The sequence below is a fragment of the Oncorhynchus clarkii genome, chromosome 18 (genome assembly GCF_045791955.1).
Source record: "Oncorhynchus clarkii lewisi isolate Uvic-CL-2024 chromosome 18, UVic_Ocla_1.0, whole genome shotgun sequence".
Lineage (NCBI taxonomy): Eukaryota > Metazoa > Chordata > Actinopteri > Salmoniformes > Salmonidae > Oncorhynchus > Oncorhynchus clarkii.
This window is the reverse complement of record NC_092164.1, coordinates 36,510,637-36,527,127: the sequence shown is the minus strand read 5'-3', so window position 1 is coordinate 36,527,127 and position 16,491 is coordinate 36,510,637. Positions and strand designations below refer to the sequence as shown.

The 16,491-nt window shown below is 43.0% G+C and overlaps 1 protein-coding gene and 1 non-coding gene across 8 annotated transcripts in view; both read left to right on the top strand.

Annotated features, from left to right (window-relative positions):
- LOC139373397 (protein argonaute-4) overlaps positions 1-16,491 on the top strand; it is a 36,663-nt gene that overhangs the window by 12,467 nt on the left and 7,705 nt on the right. For 3 of the 7 annotated variants that reach the window (XM_071113853.1, XM_071113852.1, XM_071113851.1), the window contains 10 exons: positions 1,772-1,908; positions 2,043-2,195; positions 3,254-3,341; positions 3,605-3,752; positions 4,127-4,246; positions 6,771-6,932; positions 13,766-13,914; positions 14,210-14,394; positions 14,725-14,884; positions 15,235-15,550. In XM_071113853.1, coding sequence (XP_070969954.1) covers positions 1,772-1,908; positions 2,043-2,195; positions 3,254-3,341; positions 3,605-3,752; positions 4,127-4,246; positions 6,771-6,932; positions 13,766-13,914; positions 14,210-14,394; positions 14,725-14,884; positions 15,235-15,550 — 1,618 coding nt within the window. The remainder of the gene's footprint in view (positions 1-1,771; positions 1,909-2,042; positions 2,196-3,253; positions 3,342-3,604; positions 3,753-4,126; positions 4,247-6,770; positions 6,933-13,765; positions 13,915-14,209; positions 14,395-14,724; positions 14,885-15,234; positions 15,551-16,491) is intronic. The other 4 variants (XM_071113856.1, XM_071113855.1, XM_071113857.1 and 1 more) reach the window with 3 other exon arrangements.
- On the top strand, positions 3,841-3,919 carry LOC139373971 (small nucleolar RNA SNORD35). Its single transcript, XR_011627632.1, has one exon. It is a non-coding gene; the product is annotated as a small nucleolar RNA SNORD35 (small nucleolar RNA).

Below are 16,491 nucleotides of genomic sequence, written 5' to 3'. Positions count from 1 at the left end.
TCACATACAAAAGTTATTTCTCTAAGATGTTGTGCACATTTGTTTACATCCCTGTTTATGAGCATTTCTCCTTTGCCAAGATACTCTGTCCAACTGACAGGTGTGGCATATCAAGAAGCTGACTAAGCAGCAGGATCACCTTGTGCTGGGGAAAATAAAAGGCCCCTTTAACATGTGCAATTATGCCACACTACACAATGTCACAGATGTTTTGAGGGATACTGACTGTAGGAATGTCCACCAGTACTGTTGCAAGACAATTTAGTGTTCATTTCTCTCCCATAAGCAGTCTCCAATGTTGTTTTAGAGAATTTGGCATTTCATCAACCGGCCTCACAACAGCAGACCACTTGTAACCAAGCCAGTCCAGGACCTCTACATCCGGCTTCTTCACCTGCTGCGTCGTCTGAGACCAGCCACCCGGACAGCTGATGAAACTGTGGGTTTGCACAACTGAAGAATTTCTGCACAAATGGTCAGAAACCGTCTCAGGGAAACTCATCTGCAAGCTTGTAGTCCTCACCAGGATCTTGACTGTAGTTCAGCCTTGTAACCGTCTTCAGTGGGCAAATGCTCCCCTTCAATGGCCACTGGCACGCTGGAGAAGTGTGCTTTTCACAGATGAATCCCGGTTTCAACTGTACCGGGCAGATGGCATCGTGTGGGTGAGCAGTTTGCTCATGTCACAAACAGAATTGCATTTCATCAATGGCAATTTGAATGCACAGAGATACTGTGACCAGATCCTGAGGCCCATTGTCGTGCCATTCATCCGCCGCCATCACCTCATGTTCCAGCATGATAATGCACAGCCCCATGTCGCAAGGATATTTACAGAATTCCTGGAAGCTGAAAATGTCCCCGTTCTTCCATGTCTTGCATACTCACCAGACGTGTCACCCGTTGAGCATGTTCGGGATGCTCTGGATCGACGTGCTCAACAGCGTGGTCACGTTCCCGCCGATATCTAGCCATTGAAGAGGAGTGGGACAACCGTGCCACAATCAACAGCCTGATTAACTCTATGCGAAGGAGATGTCACACTGCATGAGGCAAATGGTGGTCACATCAGATATGGAATGCTTTTCTGATCCACGCCGACAGATTCATATCTGTATTCCCAGTCATGTGAAATCCATAGATTAGGGCCTAATTAATGTATTTCAACTGACTAATTTCCGTTATATGAACTGTAACGCTGTACAATCTTAAATTGTTGCATGCTTCATTTATATTTTTGTTCAGTGTAAATAAAGGGTTGTGATTGTGTGTTGTAAGGGATTTATTCAACTTAAAAAAAAATGTAGATGTTCCAAAGGCGGCACCTCAGCGGCTTGGAGATGTTAAACATGTCTGTTAATTAACCGGTCAATTACCGTGAGATCGACAGTCTTTTGTATGACTTAACCGGTTGACAAAATGTCATGACCGCCATGGCCCTAGGCATTAGGCACATGGCTTTTATAACATGGCCCTATAACATCTCTCTTATCATTCTATCAGTTGTTGTTCATGGCATTGTTACTGCTTGGTATCCTATATCAAATAGCTTTGCCTATATAGACAGTGAATAACTCTATGCCCTGTTACCATACAAAATGACCAAACAAGTAACTCTGCCTATTGAGTTATTCCATAAGAACAAAAGTGGGATGTTTTTTTTTCCCCCCAGAGGGAACTTACGTTGTGTCATAAAGATCTCTCGCAGAATAATCTTGTCTGGCATTTATTTATTTAGCTCCTAACGGACTGTCCATGTGGCTGTTTCCAGGTACACCCCAGTGGGGCGCTCCTTCTTCTCCCCTCCGGAGGGCTACTACCACCCCCTGGGCGGAGGGAGGGAGGTGTGGTTCGGCTTCCATCAGTCGGTCCGTCCTGCCATGTGGAACATGATGCTCAACATCGACGGTAAGAGCAGTAGTCAATACATTGACTAAAAAAAAATCCCAGGCTGTGTGCTTGTACATTTGTTTTGGGGTACTATAACATAGATTGATGGTTTCTTTGGTCATGAACCCTACATTTTCTTTGCCCCCCCACAGTCTCCGCCACTGCTTTCTACCGTGCCCAGCCCGTGATTGAGTTCATGTGCGAGGTGCTCGACATCCAGAACATCAACGAGCAGACCAAGCCACTCACCGACTCCCAACGCGTCAAGTTCACCAAGGAGATCCGAGGTGGGTGGGGACCTGCAGGTCAGACTAATGTTTTTACCATGTTTCTACACACCAAGTCTGCATCTGAAATGGCACCCTATAGACGTGTTAGCTGACAACGTCACGAAAACTATGCGCACGCTTCAATGGGGCAGAAGGCTCTCTGTTGTTGTGATTCTGGATGGCCAGATGGCTAGCAACAATGACAAGAAGCTGCCATGTAGGGTATCGTAGGTGTCTCGTTTCAGATAATTGTATATTTCTCATGATACAATGTCTTGTTTTGACGGATGTCACGTCTATGCAAATATGGCAAAAATTCGCTAGCTATTCAACAACTGTAACGATGTATTTGAGACGAGTGCTCATTGTGCAAATGTAAGTTTGTTTTCAATAAATATTGGGAGACTAAATCTAGTTTACATGTTGTCAACAGTCTAAGCCAACCCCGTCTGTTTTGCCCCATAGTTGTGCACGCATCAGTTTTGTTGCTAAGCAACCAAGCAGTCTATTCACTATATAATGCACTACTTATGGGTCCTGGTCAAAAGTAGTGCACTACATAGGGAAGGGTGACATTTCGGAGGTGAACCACACCTTATTAGACAGCATCCACCCACCCAGACAATTGTAGTGTACCTCAGGGTCGTGTGTCAAGTCCATTTCAATTCAGGAAGCTTAAGAATTGTGAAGAATCTTTACTGAAAATAAATTACCCTTTTTATAACTATTTTTATAACTTTCAATGGATATGAATTGAGATGGATTTGACACCCATCTGCGATGTACACCCATAATCTGCACTGTGGGCTGAATCCTAACGTGAGATATGCGTGCTTGACACTAACTTACTGTAACTTTTGTTGTAAACCATGCATTGCTGTGAATGGGTTTGAGTTATGCACAGCAATAGTAAGTTCGAGTTAGGCCATTTTGACAGTCAGATGGAGTGACTCGCCAACTGTCTACATTTTCAATGTCAATGATGCTTAAATGTCTCTTCAAACTCCACTCGTTATATCTCCCCCGTCTTCGTCTCTGGCCGTATTTTGATGTGCTCTTCTGGGTGTTTCTATGCGTATGTTTTTCGCTCCCAGGTCTGAAAGTTGAGGTCACCCACTGTGGTCAGATGAAGAGGAAGTATCGCGTGTGCAATGTCACTCGCCGCCCCGCCAGCCACCAAACGTAAGTGCTGCACTCGTCGCTACACATTCCAGTTAGCGGCTTTCACATGTCCCTGCGGCCCTAGCTGTCCTACGTGACTTTTCATTATTATTATTATTATTATTTTTCTTTCTATCAGCCCATGCTAAAATACAAACCGTCTCTATCTCTTGACGCAGAAAACCCATGACGAGATGCTTTGCTCTTTCCTTTTTATTTTTCTGTTTTGGTTTATTAATACGATCTGTTGGTATGTATTATGCCCTTGTCTGCCTGTTGCTCAGGTTCCCCTTACAGCTGGAGAATGGCCAGGCCATGGAGTGTACCGTGGCTCAGTACTTCAAGCAGAAGTACAGCCTACAGCTGAAATACCCCCACCTGCCCTGCCTACAAGTGGGGCAGGAACAGAAGCACACCTACCTACCCCTGGAGGTAAGAGAGTGGCTCTAAAAGACACACACACACACACACTCTACAAATTAACTCCTACTGTATGTATAGAGTGCACTCAAGATATCGCTGCAAGTTTCTCTCACGGTGGTCTTCCAAGCGTTCGTGGCTTTGACGAAATTGCCTGAAGGCATCACTGATGCACTCTGTGCACCTATGCATTGTTGAAAAAAAAAAAGGAAGGGTTTGGGACGTAGGCATGGTCAGACTTTAGTTTCCAGTTTACTGCAGTTCATTAGGCACCAAATGGACGGAAACGAGAGTACCTGTCCCATAAGAAACAATCCTTTTTCATGTTTCTCCATTACTTGAATACGGCGTTATTCAGTAACTAACTATTCTCTGTCCGCATACAGGTTTGTAACATTGTGGCCGGGCAGCGCTGCATCAAGAAGCTGACAGACAACCAGACCTCCACCATGATCAAAGCTACAGCACGTTCTGCACCCGACAGGCAGGAAGAGATCAGCCGACTGGTGAGTCATTACTACTCCCTCAGTGGCGCACGTGTGAACTGCAACACAGGAAGTGGAGAGCCATATTCTGAGGCAGCCGGGAGGTTTTTTTGCAAGGAAAATGCCCTGTTGGGTCTTTTGAGTGTTTTTCCATGTCAGTGTTACTGTTTTCTAAAAGTGTGTGGTTGTCCAGAAATGGTCCCCAGTCTTGAAACGCCAACCTCGGTACACATATCTCTTGCCTGGCATCATATGGTTTCTCTACTCTGAATATTAAATTTCCCCCCAAATCATCGAGGCTGGGTTAGTGTAAAGTAACTGTTTGTGTAAAAAGGGCTTTATGAATTGATTGAGCCATTACTGGTATTTGTGACAGTCGATTTGAGGTAGAACTCTAAATGATTGAGTCACAACAAAAAATGTGACCAACCATCTTGATTCGGTCCTTTTGTAGCAACTTTTTAAATTATTTTTTACATTGGATAAAAGTAGAGACTCTTGAGCTAGAAAATGGTAATCAACTGTTGATAAACTTGTAACCCCAAAATGGCCTGTGAATGTTTTGGTAAACCTACTGGAGAGCTCTTCTTTGTCTACACCCATTCAGCATCCTTCACACCCTCTTAAGCCTTAGCCCCGCCCATCTCTTTCAGGATTCACGTGTTAGGCCGTGTGCTAAACAGAGTAAGTTAGTGTAGTAAACAACCAAAGATAAAGACTTAAAGGGGTGAAATTAGTAGTAGAAATACACTATCTAGTCCTTGGCCTACATCCTAATCGGTCTTTGGTGCAGGTCATGTTAACCGTACCGTCTCTGGTAAACACACTATATCAAATAAAGTCCAAATTGATTTGTCACATGCACAGGATACAGAAGGTGTAAAAGGTAGTGAAATCGTTACCTGCGTAGTGGCGTCTTTTGTTTAGACCAGGGTTTCTTAAACTTGTTCAGCCTGGGACCCAAATTTGAAATTCTGTGTTTTTCCTGGGACCCAAGCTTATGAAAAAAACATGCAACGATACATAAATATCCCTACATGTAATTGCCCTTATCCCTAAAACAAATGCAACATAGACAAACAAATAACAATGAAATAAATAGCAATTCATGTTTATCTGTCTAGGTTGAAACTGTTGCTGCTCAGTTTTTGATAGTGCAACCCTAAGTAACAGTACAGATAACAAATGACTGTAGAAAGTATTGTTAAAAAAAAGTCTAGGTTGGAACTGTTGCTGGTAAAATACAATAAATGTTTTATTTTGAACTGGAATAAACTGATTGATCACATCACACAGAAAAAACACACCGTTCTAATGAGAGGTGTGTGTGTGTGTGTGTGTGTGTGTGTGTGTGTGTGTGTGTGTGTGTGTGTGGCTGGTTGAAGTTTTCAACAAAGTATGTTTATTCTGGGCTAAATTCTGGACAGTGCAACCCTGAGGTCATCCTCGGCATTGAGCGTTTCTGTACTTGTTTTACAAATTTGCCCCAATTTTTTATTTTAAGTACACCAGAGTTGAGGACCAGAACATCTACTGCTTTCTCAGTCAGGCAGGGAACTGCTTCCTGCTGTAGATGAGCAACCCAACTGCTGTAGACGCTTTTTGCCTCCAAAAAGCGTCTTGCTTTAATCAGTTGATTCCAGAATAAAAATGATTAGTTCCAACCTAGACTTGTTTTCAACAGGAAGTAGGCCAGAGTTTTTCCATCTTCAGCTGTACAGTTACTTAGGGTTTTACTTAGCCAAAACAAGTTAGTTAGCTACTGTACTAACGTTAGCTAGCTATTAGCTGTGTACAAGGGGATTGTTTTGAAAGAAACTCACATCTAATACTGAGCGATAGTACTCCCTTAATTCTGCTTATCATTTTTTCCCCCCACTGTCGGAGCATTGTGCACTGTTCTGAAAGAACTCCCTGGGTTTACTGTCATGCTGTGGATGTTTGGTCAGGACGTGTTGTTTTGAGACTCGTTACGAAGCGCTTCCACGCACAAAACACATTGTGTGCGCTCTATATTGATTAGCACCTGTTAAATTCAGGGCAGCAATGTTAAGAGCAGTAGCAACACTTTTATTTTTTAAATTTAAAAAAAAAAAAAAATTTTGCAGTTCATGATTTCTTAAATGCCGCGGTAGAAAGGATTATCTACACATAATGAGCAGCTCCTGTTATAGAACGGATGGGCCGAGAGATTCGTCTATCAGCCAATCATGGCTAGTGGGAAGGTTCTTGTCTTTTTCCAGGGCTACACAAATTAGACTTGTCATTTATTTTAAACATGTTTTGTTCGTATTTACAGATGGTACAAGTTTGTTATTAAGGCACATGAAAGTTCACATTGTCCAGAAGGAATTCTTGCCCCCAAAAATGTTAACTTTTTTTTGTTTTTCAAATGCGTTTCCTGTGACGTGCGACATACGCCTAGCTTCCTGGAACGGGTCGCAAATGTTCTAGACACTAGCAGGAAATCCATGTGTTCTCTGCTTGCCTCTAACCCCTTTTCCTCCTTTTCACACCAACCTCTCTCTCTCTTCGTCCCCCCCAGGTCAAAAGCAACAGCATGGTGGGCGGTCCCGACCCTTACCTGAAGGAGTTCGGAATCGTGGTGCACAACGACATGACCGAGGTGACGGGCCGAGTCCTCCCAGCACCCATGCTGCAGTATGGGGGACGGGTTAGTACCGACACTGGGCGGGACTGTGGCAGGGTGAGTACTAGGGCACTGGGCTGGGCCAATCACGGGAGAGAGGGGCTGTTGGTGTCCGTGTGTGTGAATGAAAAGGGTGAGTGGATTAACCAAGGGGAGGAGGATGAGACTTCATGCCACACAACACATTTGAATTAAATTAAATAACTCTTACCAAAAAAACAGGCTTCTAGCAAACAGTTGTGGCAAACGTTTGGCAAATTTGCCTCATGTGCTCCAAGCTCCTATTTTCACATGCAAATTAGTTTCGTGGCAAACTGTTGCGGCAACGTGTGAAATTCTGGCAAATAATTCTGGTAAATTTGTGGCGAACATTCTACTGTTTGCTGCATATTTTTGCTGAAAATGCTGTCTGAATATGTAAATTAGATCAGGTTTTTGGTTACTGTATGTTAACATTGTTTATGTAGATCAATCACAAAGGCCTAACTTTAAATGAACTTGCTTCACACAGAGAACTAAACTAAACATACTAAATATACATGTATTCAGTGTCTTAACAGATTATAATAGATAGATTAGATAGATTTCAACCAATTGAATTTTCAAAGATAATTAATGTAATTTTAATAATTAAAACCACAAACTAAATCAAACCATGTTCAGAATTATTGCCTTGCGTGTACTTTGGAGATGACGGCCCTGTGGAAGTCCTTCATCCAAAGCTTGTTGAATGCATTCACTGAAACGATCAGAAAACATAATTAGGGTACTGAAAACATTTTTATATTTTGGCATCTTAAAAGGTTGGCTCAGTGGCTGATGGGTTTGGCTTTGGAAAAACGGGGTCAGCTAATACAAAGCTGCCTTGATCATGTAGTAACCAAAAGTGTTAAACAAATCAAAATATATTTGATATTCTTTTTAAAGTAGCCACCCTTTACCTTGACAGCTTTGTGGCACACTATTTAGTTGGCAGCAAATTTGCCACAAACTTGCGGGAAGTTTGCCGCAACAAATTATTTTTTTAGAAGGGAACCTTCATCCCTGAAGGACAGTTTTATTATTGCATATTATAAACTCAGCAAAAAAACAAGTCCCTTTTTTCATGACCCTCTTTCAAAGATAATTTTCATTGTAAAGGGTTTAAACACTGTTTCCCATACGTGTTCAATGAACCATAATCAATTAATGAACATGCACCTGTGGAATAGTTGTTAAGACACTAACAGCTTACAGACGGTAGGCAATTAAAGTCACAGTTATGAAAACTTAGGACACTAAAGAGGACTTTCTACTGACTCTGAAAAACACCAAAAGAAAGATGCCCAGGGTCACTGCTCATCTGCGTGAACGTGCCTTAGGCTTGCTGCAAGGAGGCATGAGTACTGCAGATGTGGTCAGGGCAATAAATTGCAATGTCCTTACTGTGAGACGCCTAAGACAGAGCTACAGGACGGACAGCTGATCGTCCTCGCAGTGGCAGACCACGTGTAACAACACCTGCACAGGAACAGTACATCTGAACATCACACCTGCGGGACAGGTACAGGATGGCAACAACAACTGCCCGAGTCACACCAGGAACCCTCAATCCCTCCATCGACATTTATCGTCAAAGGAATGAGTTACACCAAGGCCTGTACTCTGGAGCGGGATAGATTTGGAGGTGGAGGGTCCGTCATGGTCTGGGGTGGTGTGTCACAGCATCATCGGACTGAGCTTGTTGTAATTGCAGGCAATCTCAACGCTGTGAGTTGCAGGGAAGACATCCTCTTCCCTCATGTGGTACCAGATCCAGCAGGCTCATCCTGACATGACAATGCCACCAGCCATACTGCTCGTTCGGTGCGTGATTTCCTGCAAAACAGCAATGTCAGTGTTCTGCCATGGCCAGCGTGCTCAATCCAATTGAGCACGTCTGGGACCTGTTGGATCGGAGGGTGAGGGCTAGGGCCATTTTCCCCCCTGAAATGTCTGGGAACTTGCAGGTGCTTTGGTGGAAGAGTAGGGTAACATCTCACAGCAAGAACTGGCAAATCTGGTGCAGTCCATGATGGGGAGATACCAGATTCTGACTGTTACTTTTGATTTTGACCCCCCCACCCCTTTGTTCAAGGACACATTATTCAATTTCTGTTATTCCATATCTGTTAGTCACGTCTGTGGCATTTGTTCAGTTTATGTCTCAGTTGTTGAATCTTGTTATGTTCATACAAATATTTACACGTGAAGTTTGCTGAAAATAAATGCAGTTGACAGTGAGGACGTTTTCTTTTTTGCTGAGTTTATGTAGACTATATACACGGTCTCTACATAGTGGGGCAAAAAAGTATTTAGTCAACCACCAATTGTGCAAGTTCTCCCACTTAAAAAGATGAGAGGCCTGTAATTTTCATCATAGGTACACTTCAACTATGACAGACAAAATGAGAAAAAAAAAATCCAGAAAATCACATTGTAGGATTTTTTATGAATTTATTTGTAAATTATGGTGGAAAATAAGTATTTGGTCAATAACAAACAAGCAAGATTTCTGGCTCTCACAGACCTGTAACTTCTTCTTCTTTAAGAGGTTCCTCTGTCCTCCACTCGACGATACCTGTATTAATGGCACCTGTTTGAACTTGTTATCAGTATAAAAGACACCTGTCCACAACCTCAAACAGTCACACTCCACTATGGCCAAGACCAAAGAGTTGTCAAAGGACACCAGAAACAAAATTGTAGACCTGCACCAGGCTGGGAAGACTGAATCTGCAATAGGTAAGCAGCTTGGTTGTGGGAGAAATTATTAGGAAATGGAAGACATACAAGACCACTGATAATCTCCCTCGATCTGGGGCTCCACGCAGATCTCACCCTGTGGGGTCAAAATGATCACAAGAACGGTGAGCAAAAATCCCAGAACCACACGGGGGGACCTAGTGAATGACCTGCAGAGAGCTGGGACCAAAGTAACAAAGCCTACCATCAGTAACACACTACGCCGCCAGGGACTCAAACCCTGCAGTGCCAGAAGTGTCCCCCTGCTTAAGCCAGTACATGTCCAGGCCCGTCTGACGTTTGCTAGAGAGCATTTGGATGATCCAGAAGAAGATTGGGAGAATGTCATATGGTCAGATGAAACCAAAATATAACTTTTTGGTAAAAACTCAACTCGTTGTGTTTGGAGGACAAAGAATGCTGAGTTGCATCCAAAGAACACCATACCTACTGTGAAGCATGGGGGTGGAAACCTCATGCGTTGGGGCTGTTTTTCTGCAAAGGGACCAGGATGACTGAACCGTGTAAAGGAAAGAATGGGGCCATGTATCGTGAGATTTTGAGTGAAAACCTCCTTCCATCAGCAAGGGCATTGAAGATGAAACGTGGCTGGGTCTTTCAGCATGACAATGATCCCAAACACACCGCCCGGGCAACGAAGGAGTGGCATCGTAAGAAGCATTTCAAGGTCCTGGAGTGGCCTAGCCAGTCTCCAGATCTCAACCCCATAGAACATCTTTGGAGGGAGTTGAAAGTCCGTGTTGCCCAGCAACAACCCCAAAACATCACTGCTCTAGAGAAGCTCAACATGGAGGAATGGGTCAAAATACCAGCAACAGTGTGAAAACCTTGTGAAGACTTACAGAAAACGTTTGACCTCTGTCAATGCCAACAAAGGGTATATAACAAAGTATTGAGAAACTTTTTTTGTTATTTGCAAATAAATTCATTAAAAATCCTACAATGTGATTTTCTGGATTTTTTTTCTTCTCATTTTGTCTGTCATAGTTGAAGTGTACCTATGATGAAAATTACAGGCCTCATCTTTTTAAGTGGGAGAACTTGCACAATTGGTGGCTGACTAAATACTTTTTTGCCCCACTGTAAGTTCCGTACAGTCTTTATATAATGTAATTGTGTTCGGTTTGGGTAGATGTCTTCCACAGACATCGTTATAGGTCCAATGTGGACTGTAAAAACCATGTGTTGCATATGGATAATTGATCTGAACTTGGCTTGAAATTGCACGTTAGAAAAACATTTGGTCACAGAAATAGCTATAATAGAGATGTACTAACAGTTTTGGCACAGTTTTGCTGGGTTATACGCCTTTTATTGGGCCAATTTTTACAGACTCTTCTTGAGTGGTTTGGACTGCTGCCTGCTGGGTAATGGGGTTTTATCATCCTCTGAAATGTGGACTGATTGCTTTTGTCGTCGCAGTTAGTTATTAATTTGTTTGACTGGCACGTCTTTCAGACCTTTTCAACTGTCATGGTTATATTGTTGTAGCCGTAATAGGTTTGTGATGGGAAAAGCGACTCTCCTTGTGTTTGTCACTCCATCACTGTGTTATCATCCTGGTGTTTATAAAATGTTGCTGTAATTACAGTGGAGAGCTTTGCTAATCATCGCTTAATTATTCACTGATAACCTTTCTCTAGCATCACTTGCTGTTAATTTGAAGTGATGTGCACGACTGTATTAGTATTCAGTGTAATCACAATCTAATGTATATGTGATTCCATGCTGGATCAGCACCCCAGTATTCAGGGCTTTTTCTTTCTTGAATTGCATATTTTAGTACATGTGTAGCTTGCTGGAGAATACAATATGGTTGCCCAATTGTTACAAGAGAGGGTAGCTAACTCGACACAATGCAAAATGTATGTAGACGCTATGGGCTCTGAACACTGAAGGTACTTCTATTCATAGCTAGAATGATCTGATAATATCTGGGCCTGTATCCACAAAGCATCTCGGATTAGGAGTGCTGATCTAGGATCTGTCCATACAATCTTATTATTCATTATGAACTGAAATGAAAAACTGGTCCTAGATTAGCAGTGGCACTCATACTCTTTGTGGACGCTTTGTGGATACAGATCCTGATATACAGTACCAGTCAAAAGTTTGGACACCTACTCATTCCAAGGTTTTTCTTTTATTTGTGTTATTTTCTACATTGTAAAATAATAGTGAATACATCAAAACTCTAAAACAACACACATGGAATCATGTTTTAAACAAATCAAAATCTATTTTATATTTGTTTCTTCAAAGTAACCGCCTTTGACAGCTTTTCACACTCTTGGCATTCTCTCAACCAGCTTTGAGGTAGTCATCTGGAATGCATTTCAATTAACAGGTGTGCCTTGTTAATTTGTGGAATTTCTTTCCTTAATGCGTTTGAGCCAATCAGGTTTGTTGTGACAAGGTAGGGGGGTATACAGAAGATAGCTCTATTTGGTAAAAGACCAAGTCCATATTATGGCAAGAACATTTAAAATAAGCAAAGGGGAACAACAGTCCATCATTACTTTAAGACATGAAGGTCCGTCAATACGGAACATTTCAAGAACTTTTCTTCAAGTGCAGTCGCAAAAACCATCTTGCGCTATGATGAAACTGGCTCTCATGAGGACCGCCACAGGAAAGGAAGACCCAGAGTTACCTCTGCTGAAGAGGATAAGTTCATTAGTTACCAGCCCAAATAAATGCTTCACCGAGTTCAAGTAACAGACACATCTCAACATCAACTGTTCAGAGGAGACTGCGTGAATCAGGCCTTCATGGTCAAATTGCTGCAAAGAAACCACTACTTGCTTGGGCCAAGAAACACGAGCAAGGGACATTAGACCGGTGGAAATCTGTCCTTTTCATCTGAGTCCTAATTTTAGATTTTTGGTTCCAAACGCCATGTTTTTGTGAGACACAGAGTAGATGAGCAGATGAACTCTGCATTTGGTTCCCACTGGGACTGTCAACAGGACAATGAAGCAACACACCTTCAGGCTGTGTGAGGGCTATTTGACCAAGAAGGAGAGCGATCGAGTGCTGCATCAGATGACCTGGCCTCCACAATCACCCGACATCAACCCAATTGAGATGGTTTGGGATGAGTTGGACTGCAGAGTGAAGGAAAAGCAGCCAACAAAGTGCTCAGCATGTGGGAACTCCTTCAAGACTGTTGGAAAAGCATTCCTTATGAAGCTGGTTGAGAGAATGCCAAGAGTGTGCAAAGCTGTCAAGGAAATGGGTGGCTACAAATGTAAAATATATTTTAATTTAACACTTTTGGTTACTTCATGATTCCATGTGTTATTTCATAGTTTTGATGTCTTCACTATAATTCTACAATGTAGAAAATAGTAAAAGTTATGAAACCCTTGAATGAGTAGGTGTCAACTTTTGACCTGTACCCTATGTTCTTTTATTATAAACTGGGTGGTTCAGGCCCTGAGTGCTGATTGGCTGACAGCTGTGGTATACCATGGGTATGACAACATATTTTTACGGTTGTAATTACTTTGGTAACCAGTTTATGATAGCAATAAGGCACCCCTGGGGTTTGTGGTGTATATGGCCAATCTACCACGGCTAAGGGCTGTATCCAGGCACTCCGCGATGTGCCGTGCATAAGAACAGCCCTTAGCCGTGGTATATTGGCTATATTGGCTATACACCCCCTGGCTATAACTGGAAGGGTGGAAGCCTGCATTGTCAAGTATTTGCTCACCTGTAGATTGGACAATTCTGAGCATATCTTGTATTGTACAATCGTAACTATGACGGTCATGTCTATTCTATACATGAATGTTCTGCCCCGTTGAATAAGCTTCTGGTGCTGTCTAGCCCGTGGAGGTTTTACCTGTAAGCTACTTGCTATGGGATAGTGTGTAATAGGAGCATACAGTAGTTTCCTTCTGAACACAGATCTAGGGTCAGATTCTCCTACCCTCCCAATCCTAATCACCCCCATTAAGACACGCATGTAAAATGATCTGTCGCTGTATCAGTGGTAAGAGTCATCTTCTACCCCAAACGTGTATGTGTGTGTGGTGCGGGCTGGGGAGTTGTATCTGCTGTGTCGGCTGGTTAAACCGGGGGGTTCACTAAGAGCGTAGGGACTCTCTCCGCAGAACAAGACCGTGGCCACGCCCAACCAGGGCGTGTGGGACATGCGGGGGAAGCAGTTCTACGCCGGGATGGAGATCAAGGTGTGGGCCGTGGCCTGCTTCGCCCCACAGAAACAGTGCAGAGAGGACCTGCTCAAGTGAGTCATCTGCCCGTCCACCTTGGTAGACGCACCACTCCACCCAAAAATCCCCATAGCCCTCCTTAGTCTGTGTGGTGACCACTACTCATTTTTAGGGCCAAATCCAAACTTGAGATCTGTGGGCTTACCTCAAAAATGATTCACATCTCTCAATGATGTACGCAAACTAAGTTGAGCAAATGTATTAAGTTAGGATTCGGACCACAAAACTTGAACTTATTGTTCAACAGTTTGAATGCACTTTTCTTTCTCTAGACTACAGTCCCTAAAGGTTTGTTCATGGGTTTTCTAGGAGCTTCACAGACCAACTGAGAAAGATCTCGAAGGATGCCGGTATGCCCATCCAGGGCCAGCCGTGTTTCTGTAAATACGCCCAGGGAGCGGACAGCGTGGAACCCATGTTCAAACACCTCAAGCTGTCTTATGTGGGACTGCAGCTTATCGTGGTCATCCTGCCCGGCAAAACCCCTGTCTACGGTAAGAATAACTTTCATACCTCTTTGTTTGGGAAATCGATTTTGTAGAAAGGGCAAACTAACTTCAATTAGTCTGTTTTGTCTTTTGATGCATTTCCTATGTCTTATGGTTTTACATGACTTTGCCTAAAATATTTGATAAATATAATTGGAAGAATTGAAAATGGCGGTAGGGGAAAGAACACCCTCAAGTCACTAGTGGAAATCGAGGGAACACCAGTTCACTCCTCCTGCTCAGTATGTTAAGAGAACCAATCTGCTAGCTACTGTTTTCACTTTGCATTTGAGATTATTAGCGCTACATTATTATTCTGTGGTCCTGGTGCCACAGCGGAGGTGAAGCGGGTAGGAGACACTCTCCTGGGCATGGCCACTCAGTGTGTCCAGGTGAAGAACGTGGTGAAGACATCCCCCCAGACTCTCTCCAACCTCTGCCTCAAGATCAACGCCAAGCTGGGGGGCATCAACAACGTCCTGGTGCCCCATCAGAGGTGACGACACACACACTCACTCGCTCATTAACTCAGGTTGACCCTCACTGTTGACCCTCACGGATGTTCTCACGATGGTCTTCCAAGCCTTCGTTGCTTTGACGAAATTGCCTGCAGGCAACAAAATGCAGTAAAACTGGGAATAATGCACCCACTGCTTAGTCATCAGCGAAGGCACTATACACCCACACAACATACAATTACCTCATGACATGTCAATCAAATGTGTTCTGTATTGTCAGACCTATACCAATTCTCTGAGAGCAAAGCAACACGCAACATAAACTCTGTTTTATTTGCCATATCTGCCTTTTAAAAAAAAAAAAAAAATTGAAACCTCTTCTCCCCAGACCCTCTGTGTTCCAGCAACCCGTCATCTTCCTGGGGGCAGACGTCACTCACCCTCCAGCCGGCGACGGCAAGAAGCCCTCCATTGCGGCGGTGGTGGGCAGCATGGACGGCCACCCCAGCCGCTACTGTGCCACGGTGCGCGTGCAGACGTCGCGCCAGGACCTGTCCCAGGAGCAGTTGTACAGCCAGGAGGTCATCCAAGACCTGACCAACATGGTGCGCGAGCTGCTGATCCAATTCTACAAGTCCACGCGCTTCAAGCCCACCCGCATCATCTACTACCGCGGCGGCGTGTCCGAGGGCCAAATGAAACAGGTAACTGGGAGGGTGATTCGCGTCTGTGGTGTGTAATTTCAGTTCATTAGGTTCAGTTCTCTCTCCTTGGACTGAATTGGCCATTGAATTACATGATCAAAATGGCGTGTTATATTGAGTCGGTGGCTGGTTAACCCTTCGAGTAGTTATTCTTTGTTGAAATTTCAGATGAAATAAGGCTTTAATTCGCAGCCCTTTTGCAATACCTTAATTAAGTGGTGTAAAGGGTAGCATATGCTATCAGTACTCAGAGGGTTTAGAAGGTGCCAGTGTTCATTTTGGCACTGCTTTTTTATTTTATGTAGTCAAGTTTTTGTTATTTTGACTAAAATATAATTAAGTCACATTTTTGACATTTGAACAATGATTTCGTCTAGTTTTATTTATATATATAACAAGACGAAATAATTGTTCAAATGCCAAAAATGTGACTTAATTATATTTTATATATATTAGTCATAAACAATGGGCCATTTTAGTCACCTAAATCACTGACTTCCATGTGCACAAACATACATGTCCTTGTCCTACCAACAGATTTTTCTGCATAGCATTGGCAGAAGAACGCATTACTCAGCAGCAGATTTTTAAAAATCACACCCCTTGACTTTTTTTCAGTTGGTGGCACCATTTTTTTCCCCCAGCAGCGTCACACAATGGATTATACTTTTTTTTGTTATCACCTGAAGTCATTAGATTGTGTCGTAGATTTCTGCGATGGTAGGCTAGTCAAGAAGTAAGTTGTTTCATCGAACACATCCAAGCAGAAATGCATGATTCAAGATCAGTTGATGTGCAACCTAATCCAGTGATTGCCATGTATTGTGACCAATGGGGTATTGTTATATTTTTCTTTTGAAATAGGGCTTCTCAATTTTGTGGTGCAATAGAGATGAATTTGCCTAAATATTTGTGCACTAATGTCATAGGGGTCAGAAACT